This window comes from Vicia villosa, unplaced genomic scaffold (genome assembly GCF_029867415.1).
Source record: "Vicia villosa cultivar HV-30 ecotype Madison, WI unplaced genomic scaffold, Vvil1.0 ctg.000009F_1_1_3, whole genome shotgun sequence".
Lineage (NCBI taxonomy): Eukaryota > Viridiplantae > Streptophyta > Magnoliopsida > Fabales > Fabaceae > Vicia > Vicia villosa.
The window spans coordinates 374,688-386,872 of NW_026704939.1; the positions used below are offsets into that span (position 1 = coordinate 374,688).

Below are 12,185 nucleotides of genomic sequence, written 5' to 3' on the forward strand. Positions count from 1 at the left end.
ACAATCCTTTATCCTGATACAAACAACAAAGTTTCACAAAAAATATTAGATTCTTTAATGTTCCTCCATCCACCTCTCTCACTCCATCTCTAGAGTTGAGACTCAAATAGTGATTTCTTAAATTAGAGTCGTGTTATAGTTTCTCATAAAGACACAAGTTAGAAAACCTTAAAATATTAAAAGTAAAAAGTTTTGTTTTAAAAAAAAATTATGTTTTGGGTTCGATTTCAGTCGTAAACACGCAGCAGTGTTAATTTTTTTTAAGAAAAAAATGTTATCGTTTATTGAAGTTCTCTTCAATTCAAGAAATTAGTCTCTATATTTTCACACAAAGATAACCGATTTCTACCGAAATAAAAAAAAAAAACTTAAATTTTTAAGAGATTTATTGGATGATTTATTTAGTAAAATTTTCCCATAGAATTTGTTAACTTGTCTACATAGACAATGTTATCATTTTCTTTATAATTATAATTGTACCTTACTCAACCAAGTTAGGCCCCAAACACAAATACCAAAATTTGATATCTACAAATTTTCAAATGTCTAAACTCCTGATAAAGAAAATGATGGATCATGTGATGAGATGTCCCACCAAAGCAGGACCAAAAATATACACTTACAACAAAGCCGGCAGAGTAGTGCCTAAAGCTGTTTCTTCTGTGTTCTTCAAATTTCTGAGCTCATATTTCTGTGCCAATATTTTGTGGGGACACTATTATGATCTTTGCTTCACTATTTTTCAAATATAAAAAATAACTAAAAAAACAGAAAAACAAACTTAAACAAAATAATAACCTTCACAAAATTTAGACCCAACTTTGAAGTACTAATTGGGCTGTTTTGTGGTCCAAGAAATGGAAGGCACTGATAGTAGAAGCAGTTTCAACCATGTCATCAATTTTATCCTATCATAGTTCTAAGGAATAAATTCCCAACCCATTCACTTTTATGTTTAATTAAAGGTGGTTTCTATCTAGTAACAAGGAGACCAAAGGTACCAAATTTGGTATATTAAAGGTTCTATTTCTCTCTATAATAAAGTAGCTAAAGGTGAGTTTTAGAATAAAGGAAAACTCAAGAATTTATTCCCTTAGCTATCTTCTTTTTAGTATCCTAAGAACCTTGTACTGTATGAGCAATGGATTCTTGACTGGTCTTAGTTCCTCTACTTGTATTCAATACATTTTAAATAATGTTACCATTTACCTAATTTTTGTAGCATTTAAGTGTTTGTGTATCAATACAAAAATAATCAAGGATTAAAATTTCAATGTTAGTGATGATGATGACACTAAATTTTTTATTGCTTGTGATAAAACTGGTCTGACTCCCCAAACATGTCGGTTTTGTCATATTTGTTTGTAGGCCGAATCTAATTTTAGGTCAGCATTTTTTATTAAACTTTACTTATAATATTTATTTGTCGCATATGTTAGCTTTAGAGTTTATTTTGTTACTTATTTTAAAGTACTACGTTATAGTTATTTAAATCTTCAAAATGTATGTTAATCTTTTTCGTCCGATCAACAACAAATTTAGCAAATAATTCTTAATTTTTTTATTATTAATTAAATAAAAAAACCAACATAATACAATTCGAAAAGCTAAGAGACTATAGTGATATTTTTTAAATTAAGAAACAAAATGAAGGTTAACTAAAAAAAAGTATTAAGCCTACTATTTAAAACAGAAAAAACAAGGTTTCATATGATGTGAGAGGTGTGTTATTTATGTACTTTTTCATGCAAATAGTTGAGATTCCTTTACATAAATTTGGATTCATATTCATTCATTATTGGGATGGTCCTAAGACAGTGGAAACATAACATGGCTGAACAGACAAATATTTGTATATACTTATTAGTTAATTTTCTTAATCATTTTTTAATCATCAATTGCTTCCAAAATTTTCAAGATCCAACACATAAATAAGACAGGGAGTCCTGTTTAATTTTGTCCAAAAATCATCCTAGTCTCCTAGTCCATTATCCTATGATCAATTATTATCATGAAGTTGACTAGAATTGAAATTAAGTTTATTTTTCTGGATTTTAAAAACCCATTTGAGAATAAATAAATGTTCACCTTTTACATTTCACATTTTGGATTATTAATCAATTGGATTATTCATACTATTGAGCATGGAATGCAGCTGGCTTATAAGTGTGATTGATGAACAATGAATGTATCAACGAAAGCATCTATATACTGCAATAATATGTCACCAATTTGACATGGGAAAGTAACCAAAACTAATTAATATCCTAATTAGTATAAAGAATGCAATTTTGATTTGTATAAGATTATTAAGTGATTCATCACATGATATCAATGACTTGTGCTTTTGTCATTGACATGTGCTATTCCCTTATATGATTTCTATTTTCTCCTTTTTTTTTTTCTTCCCTACAATCATGAGTACTTAAATTTTAAATTTTAAGTGGCTCAAAAAGACTAGTCCAACGACGAAGGTCAATCCAAAATACTCTCGCGAGGAACAACACACAGGTAGAACTTTTCTAAAGGACCGCGAATTAGATTTGAAAAGCTTGTCTATTATCAACCATTACATCTAAAGACTATTTCCCGCATTTCACGTTGGGTCAAACTAAAACGACTTTAATTGTCTATTGTATACATGCTCTTTTACGCGTCATAACATAACATAATCTAAAAGAGTTCAATGTTTACGCATCATCATCTTCTATATCGTACCTGAATGGTAAATATAGAGATGGTAGATGTTCTTGACAAGCTTATTGAATTATATTTAAACATTATTAATCCTAAGTTTGAAAATTACTAGATGTTGGATCTATCACAATATAATTATCTTCACCTTTTTCAAAATAATGTCTAGCTGTCTTGTAGTGTGAGAGTCCGTGCATCTTGATCCATGTACTATACCTACTTAATGGGGACCATTGTTTTCATATTTGTTTTTGTATTATAAGAATTGAGAGTTCATGTTAAGATTCTTAGTATTTTAGTGTACACCTTCCACCTAATGTGGTAGCATATTCAGTATCTTTCTATACAATTTCTCAATTATTTCCTTGTGAAATGTCATCAAATATTTGCATAATATCAACTCAAAAAGAAGAAAAAATATAGTAAGAAATTGTAGCAGGTGAGTTGGGTATAGACTAAGTCCACTTTTTTCTATAGATAGAAACAAAAATGGTTAACAAATTGAACTAAAATTTCTGCGAAATCATGCTCTATACAATTGACATGTGCTCTATAACTGAAAATATATATTATATGCAATCAACAAGAGATACGGTAGGCAGTTAGAAGCTTCAAAAGGTTAAATATACGTACTCTCCAAGAAAATAAATTACATACTCAATAAACCCGACTGTGTACTCAATAGCACTTGAATTAGATAGTAAATTTTTAAATTTTGTTTTTCAATTTAATCAAAGATTTTTTATTTGAACTCAGTCTTGAACGTATATCATTTTATGTAGCATCGATATCTCTGAAAAAGGTGTGTTTGTGTCCGTGTCGGTATCTGACACTTGCACCGACATTTATGATTACGTTTAATTAATTTATTTTTTCAATTATTATTGGTGTCGCCGTATCAGTGTCGGAGTTAAATTCAAAGTGTCCGTGCTTCATAGACAACAATGATAAATTCTCTTAAAGAGAATTTTGCTGCTCGTGCAGTTGCGCGTAGTGGATACTTAGGAGTAAAAATAAGAAAGGAATGTGTGGGGTGAATGAAGAAAATTTGGTGCATGGTATGGTGATAAACAAAAGGGTTATTAAGAACATAAGAATTAGAAACATGATATTTCATTTTCATTTAATTTGGAATTAAGCAACGCATGAAGTAACAAACAAGAGAGTAGAACCAAAAATTGTTTAAGAATGGATAAGATGTTCTTGTCCACTTATATATGGCTATATTTTAATTGTCCGGAAGACATGGCGCCGTATATTTTTGTATGGCTTTCAATGTGAACAGTTTATTAATTAGATATTTAACCACCAAATCTTGGCATAGCCTTACATAGAGAGACACATCGGTTTAAAAGGCAATAGAGTTAATTTTGACTCTAATATTAATCAAAGTTATTTGGGGATATCAATTGATTTGGTAAATACGTGTATTTATTGAATATACATGACACATACATTAGTCTTAGCAAAGCTTTCTCATAGTCTTTTTTAGAGATTAGTTACATTTTAATCAAATAGAGGTATTATTTAACTACGATTTAACCGTGATAATATTTTCGAAGATATTACTTAACTAATGTTTTACAGCAACAAATTTTAAATCAGACCAACTTGCCCATTTTCAAAAATGACTTTGAATCTTATATTTAAGTATTAAACTTGATTTTAAAAATACAATCTCAATTTTATGATTATAGAGTGAATACAGAAAAATGAAGTCAATCTATTCAACTATGGTTGCAAAAACTTCGAATTTTAAGTTCAAAATTAGATCACAATTTTTTTAAAATATCTATTTGAGTATAAGTGAGCTACAAAATCAATGTACTTTATACAATGTGCGTGACCATCCTTATGAATAACAATTGTTGGAGTATTGAGTGATAGCTCAAATGAAGTGAGAAGTTGTTGTATAAGTTTTTTTTTTTTACATTCTCCTCTTCAGTATTATGGGTGGGTGTATTTGTAACTCATAGAGATCTTAAATTGATCAGTGAGCCAAGTCTTCATAAAATATAACAACTTTCACATGAATGAGTGGTTGATCTCTATGAATCTAGCGTATTAAGAATGGAGAAATATTGACTATTGATCTAGTATATGTTCCATCCATGATAGCGCATTAAGAATGGAGAAACAAGAAGTTCATGAAGTACATCTAGACAAGTGGGGATCAAACCAAACGAATGACACTCAAACTATTAAATGGACGATTCGAAAAAGACAATAATAATAAAATAATATTTCTTAGTTTATATTATTAAAAAAATATTTTTCAAAAATATTAAATGATTAATAAATCTTATTATCATATATATCAATCAAATATCTTAATTACTCAATAAATTTTAAAATTATTTTTTTATAATAAAAAAAAGAATATATTACAATTTCTTACTCCAATTTCAAAATCTGATATGGATTTTAGATAATGAAAATGGTGAATTAAAGAGAGTGAGATCTACATAATTTAAAACTGCACTTTTCATCAAAATAACTCTGCAAATTATGAAGAATTGCACAATTCCCCATACCACCAAGTACTCAATCATCAGAGACCCCATTTCATTTTTTGAAAAGTGCAATATAAATAAGAAAGAAAAAGAAAAATACTATATATAACCACCATAAATAAAATCCATCAATATTCCAATCCACCCAAATTAAATTTGAATGTATAAGAAAAAGCACAAGTTACAGCAACAAGTGATCAACTAGTGATAATATTACAAAAGAAAAACACCTTATAAAAAAAAAAGTTGCATCTAGCTAGCTATCTCAATTCTTCACATGCTTCTAGCAAGCATTTCTTGATACCTCCTATCAGACTCTTGTTTTTCCAACTTAAACTTCTCATGACAATTAGCAATAAACATTTCAGCCAACATATCAATATTCTCTTTCTCTTTCTCATTCACAATCTCTTTCTCTTTTACACCCTCTTGAATTTTCTTCTCTTCAAGCCACTCTAAATACCCCGCAAGATTCGCGTCCGGATTCTCGTAAAGAGGGTCCGGAACTGGCAAAACATGAGACGATTTTGATGAGCACCAGTTGTAATGAAGTCTGAAAGAGCCCAGGATGATCTTTTTTCTTATGTTGTTACGTTTTTTGTGAGAGGAATAGTAAGTGAAGTTGATGGTTGAGTTGTTGTTGGTGTCTTTGAGAATTTCGATAATGAAGTGTTTGAGTTTTGAGAGTGCGCGAAATATTCGACAAAAGTGTGAAACTAAGAGGGTGTGGATGATTCTTTTGAGTTTCATGGAAGATAAATTTGAGGAATGTGTTGATGTTGATGATGATGATTTTGGGGAGAAAATTTGAAGAGGGTGTAAGGATTTGAGATGAGATGGAGTGAACATTTTTTTGTTTGTGGTGATGATGGATAGAAAAGAAATAGAATCAGTGTGTGTAGTTTATAGGGTGGATAATTATGTGGAATTACTGATTTGTCCTTTGTTTTTTGGTTTATTTAAAGGTGTACCATAAACTTTTTTGATTTGAAAATAGTGATTGTTTGGTCTTTTTCTTCTTTTGTGGATAATATGTTGGTGATAAGACCCGCTTGATTGTTTTGAAATTCTGCAATTTTATTATCACTTTTAAAATGTTTTTAAAAGTAAAAATGTTAATTTTTATTATTTAATTTTTTTTATAAGTAAAAATGTTTTTAAAGAGAGTACTAAGGATAATCCAACTCTTACAAACAAAAGGGACGAAAGAACTAAAAAGAAGAAACAACGTCAAGAACTAACACTGCCAACGAAATCAAAAATAGAAATCTACTCCAAAACATAACCTCTTGCCGAGAATCACATGAAAAAGGCTTGAAAGAAAGTAAAACAGCCGCCGCCTATTAAAGACAAAAACCACAACCTGTACAAGTCTGCTACAAACAAGCATGGAAGACAAATCAAACAAGACAATATATATTAGCTAAAAATTACAAGTAGAATTTCTGCATCAAACAATCAAGCAGGCAACAGAAAACCTGCACCTACAAAACAACAAACAACCTGCAGAAATCAATTAAGCAGACAACCTACAAGGTCATGAATCCAATCGGCCTAGTTAAGGTTTGATTCCCTCTAAACTTTTCGATAAACCAGTCCCAAGCTAAGTTCTTGATCATCATCTCCATTTCATAAACACCTTTCCAACAATCTAAAAATAGCTTTTCGTTTCTGCATAACCAAACCACCTAAAAACTCTAAGCTAAATCAGTAATTGGTTTTTTTTTCTTGACCCTCCCTTTGATCCTATTTATAAAAACGTTAAGGTTGTCATACACTGAGCTATTCATTGCAGCATACTCCACACTCAGCCAAAGATAAATTATGTTCTAGACCTGAGCAACAATTGGACATGACAAAAAGAGATGCATTTGTGTTTCTTTAGCTTCAAAACAAAGAGGACATACCACGTTATGGTTCCCCTCAATGATTCCTCTTTTTTCTAATTCAACTATTAAAGGTAACTTATTCAACAAAAATCTCCAACCAAACAAATGGATTTCTCTTGGAATGTTAGCTTTCTATAACTTCCTTAGATCTTCAAGAATATTTTCACACAAGTGTCTTCAACTTCATTCCTGAGTTGAACCGGTTTCAGCATGACCAAAAGAAGCACAAAATCATTATTTCTATCATCTGATTAGACCGTGTCCCCAAAATCCAACCCCGAATTCCAACAAGATACCTTCTCAAACAGCCCAAAAAAAGGACATTTAAAGAAATTGAACCAATTCACCTATCTTTTCAAAAATTGATGCTTCTTCCATTGCCTAATTTTTTAGTAATACTACTTTCAAACCAATTTATTTATGTTCCAATAGGACCATATAAAGCAACCTTAAGTTCATCCACCAAAGAGAATAATTTTTTTCTATTGGTACCTCCAAGTGCGTTCGAGATTTTATCTTTTAATGCACCATACCTAAAAATCAACAACCTAGACCAAACAACATTACCATCAATAAGAATTCTCCAGTACTATTTACTCAAAAGAGGTAAGTTGAATATTTCACAGTTTTTTACTCATAATCCTCATACCTTTTTATGCCTACAAACCTTACTCCAACTGACCCAATTAACCTTTCTTTTCTCTTCAGTTCCACCCCTAGGACTGACAATGAACCAAACTAACTAAAAAATAGTTCGAAACTTGATTCAAAAATTAAATCGTTGAACTAGGTTCATGAACCAAATGAGCTGAGTATGAGCTAAAAACTAAGTTTGTTAGCTAAATGAGCTGAACTTAAACTATACATAGTTTGACTCGTTAGGTTCATGAGTCAATTCGATTATATATGAGATAGATTATATTGTCTTTAAGAGCAGGTTTAAAGATTTGCTCTACATCTTAGTATCATATTTTATTTTAATATAACGGTTTTAATTGATAATTTATATTCTCAAGTGAGCAAAATATTTCTACAAATAATTATACAAATAAAATTAACATCGTATAAATTCCAATCTTATAACTTTTATTTTATTTTTATATTTTTTATTTAAGAAATATTAATTTAAAATGTCAAATATATATATATATATATATATATATATATATATATATATACACTCTAAAAAATAACTTTTAAGTCCGTGAAATAAGTGAGTTGAACCGAGATCTTTGTGAATTTCTAACAAGTCGAGTTTAAGCTGAAAAAAAAGTTCGTGATAAACTCGAACACGAACTAAAACTCGGCCCATTCTTAACGAGTCGAGTTTGAGCTGAAAAAGAAGTTCGTCATAAACTCAAACTCGACCTCGGTCAATTCTTAATGAGTCGAACTGAGCTGAGGCGAGTTCGAATCGACTCATTTCCAGCCCTATCCACCCCACAAAAAAGCTCTTTGAATTGGTAAACTATTGAGAACAAAGTTGATCATTACAACCTTCCTCTAAGAGATAAATTTTTACCCTTCCATAAAGCAAGTCTATTGTGAAGTTTATTCAAAATAGTCTGCCACGTTGCTTTTCTTCTAGGATTAGCCCCAATCGATATTTCAAGGAAGGAGAAAGTAATAGAACTAACATCACAAGATAGGAAATAAGAGGACTCGTGGATGAAACTATAATTTTCTCCTCTCCTACCATCATCCTCCTTCCACACTTGGAATGAAGAGTAAATAATAGAATGGTCTTGCATACAAGCTACTCATGTTTGCATGTAATATCAATCCATCACCATGATCATCATTTGAAGGAGCAATCAATGATCTTTGGTGGAGAAGGAAGATCATAAGAGCAAAGCATAATTGATCAAGAAGGAAGGTCATTGGCTTTAAATTGCTCACAAATTTGGGAAGGTCAACATGAAGCTTAAAGAGATCCTACACGTGGATAAAAGAAGAAGGTAAGATCACCATCATCATCATCATCATTAATTTTCAAGGTGTGTTTCCCCTCCTTTAATCTTAAATTTAAAGTAGAAGAGTGGTCTTTCACGTGATAGAGTAAAGTTTGATTTTTATTACAATTGAATTCATGATAGAGTTAGAGTTTTATGGATTGATGAGTTGAGGAATTGGTATGTTTCTAGGTGTATTTTTCTATCCTTATTTTGTTAAGATCGTGACTAGATGATAAGAATGATATGATAACTCCATGCTAGGATTTAGGAACCTTTGATGTGTTATGTTGTAGAATATTTGTGACTTTATGTGTTAATTATTGATATGAATATGTCTAGGTGATAGGGATTAATTAGTAAGGTTGTTGTATGTTAAGGGTTGATTTTTTTTACGGTGAGTGCCAAAATTTTAAAAATATCTTACCTTGATTCGAATCAAGGAATTTATAATTTGAATGAAGACGAAAATAATGCAATTTTGCCTGTTTGATTCGAATCAAGAATCCTTGTTGGACAAGTGACTCCAAGTACAAGAGGGTGAGGGGGTTGTGGTATTCAAAATTCACAATTAATTTAGATTTTTTTTACTTTAGAAGAAAGTTGTGTTAGTATTTTTAAGATCAGAATAAAATGAAATGAAAAGTAAAAGCAATAAAGTAAATATAAGAAATAAAAGATAAAGATTTGAAAGATGACACTAGAGAATTATCCATGTTCGACCGAAAGTTGGCCTACTCCTATCCCCAAGAGATCTTGTTGAGATTTGACTACTATATTATTGAGCTTTTACATATTTTGTCCACAAACATTTGATGCAAGTAGATCTAGAAATTTTACACTGGCTTATCCCCAACTAAAAGAAAGTTTTCCTACGAGATAAGCCAACGAACCAATTCGAGAATTTATAGGCTGATCTCAATAACCAAACCGAACTTTTTCAAGCTAAATTCTATAACCAAATAGAGATTTTTAGATTGGTTAATCTCAAGAACAAAATTCAATTCTTAAACAGTGTCACACTCTTGAAAAGATCAACGATGGAACGATACCAATACAACTTTTTTCTCACGAGTATTTTTCACTTACAACACAAGACACTAAGGCAACTTTGATAAAAAAGAAAATATTTAGAGAGAGATAAATTGCAAGAAATGAGAGAAATCCTGAATACTCGTGTGTGATGAAGTGAGGAGAGGCCTCCTTTATATAGGAGAAAATTTTGCTAAAAAAAAGAAACAATCCATGGGCTAATTAACTCACCTAATTAGTTAGGTCTTGAGTCTAATCGCTTAGGCACTTCAAACAATCGATTATTCTGGGCTATAATAGAAGGCATTGATATATAGCTATTATCACTCATTAAAAGACAGTCACAAACGATTATAGACTCAATTAGGTATCACCTAATCGATTAGGCTCAGGATATCATTGATTAGATAGTTAATAAATTGTCCTAATAAAGCATATAGTCCCTTAATCAGCTGAATATTCCTTGAAAATAATTTTAGGTAACTTTATTAGGTAAAGAGAAACCTTAAAGGTATTTTGGGGGTGTGTGTGTGTGAGTTGCCTTAGTTTCTTAGGAGTTACTTTCCTACTTTCACAAGACTATGGCCACTTACACAAAGAAGACCATGTGAATTTTTACACTTCCTTTCTTTCACAACTCTAAAACTTCCAAGTTCCTTTTCCATATATATATATATATATATATATATATATATATATATATATATATATATATATATATATATATATATATATATATATATATATATACTGTTGTGAATTCAATGCCAAGAACAAAGTATAATGCAAAGAAAGAATAAAGAACAAGGAAGAATTGGTTATAACAGCTATTCTTTTACTTTCTCTTAGAAAACAAGATTACAAGTTTACAAGAATAACAAATAACCTCCCTCACCCTAGATTAGGATTTGCAGCTTAGCAATAATGAGATACTAGTATGTTATTTATAATAAAACCTAACATACTAATTAATGAGCTTTTTCCACAAGGCCCATTACACAAGCCAACTTAATAAACAAGCTAACTCAATAAATTCGGGTTTAAACACTAAAACCTAATTTAAAATGCTAACAACTCTAGCATCTTCGACACAAGTATGTGAACAACCTTCAACTTCATGCTTAATCCCGTCGAACCAAGAAGCTACCCTTCGGCCATACTAGAGTTCGATCCAATATCTTACAAATCTCCACCTTCGATCTAACTCTACAATATCAAGGGAACAACTAGCTTTCTTTATCAACTGCATACAGTGGAAAAACTTGCAACTCGGAAATGTTTTCTCTCTTTCCGTTAACGCAACATCCATAGCCGCTGCTCCCTTCAACGCTTCCAAACAACGCTGCTGAACCAGTAGGGCTTTCATCTTCAAACGCCATAGACCGAAATCATTCACTCCGGTGAACTTTTCAATCTCATACTTTGTTGAAGGCATCTTCTCCACGCTCACCGCATCAATTTGATGTGAAAAACGATGTCAAGAACAAAATATAATAGGAATTAGGGAAGATAAGAAGAACACAAGAGAATTGGTTATAACATCTATTCTTTTACTTTCTCTTAGAAAACAAGATTACAAGTTTACAAGAATAACAAATAACCTCCCTCACCCTAAATTAGGATTTGCAGCTTAGCAATGATGAGAGACTAGTATGCTATTTATAATAAAACCTAACATACTAATTAATGAGCTTTTTCCACAAGGCCCATTACACAAGCCAACTTAATAAACAAGCTAACTTAACAAATTAGGGTTTAAATACTAAAACCTAATTTAACATGCTAACAACCCTAGCATCTTCGACACAAGCATGTGAACAACCTTCGACTTCATGCATAATTCTGTCGAACCAAGAAGCTACCCTTCGGCCATACTAGAGTTTAATTCAATATCTCACACACACACATATATATATATATATATATATATATATATATATATATATATATATATATATATATATATATATATATATATATATATATAGGTGTTTACGGTGATTTCCGGTAAACAACCGCTAGTCTTCCAAACTATAATAAATATGATTTGGTTACTTGCAGGATCGACTAGATTGATCCTAGGACACATAGTCAAGAAGATTGTT

The 12,185-nt window shown here is 30.8% G+C and overlaps 1 protein-coding gene across 1 annotated transcript; it reads right to left on the reverse strand.

Annotated features, from left to right (window-relative positions):
* Positions 1-5,339: 5,339 nt before the first annotated feature.
* On the reverse strand, positions 5,340-6,077 carry LOC131621517 (uncharacterized). Its single transcript, XM_058892563.1, has one exon. The coding sequence runs from the start codon at positions 6,054-6,056 to the stop codon at positions 5,481-5,483; it is 576 nt and encodes a 191-aa protein (XP_058748546.1). The 5' UTR covers positions 6,057-6,077; the 3' UTR covers positions 5,340-5,480.
* Positions 6,078-12,185: the final 6,108 nt, after the last annotated feature.

What these genes read in the sequence shown, in the direction of transcription:
- LOC131621517 (XM_058892563.1), bottom strand. Translation starts at nt 6,056, where the DNA reads ATGTTCACTCCATCTCATCTCAAATCCTTACACCCTCTTCAAATTTTC.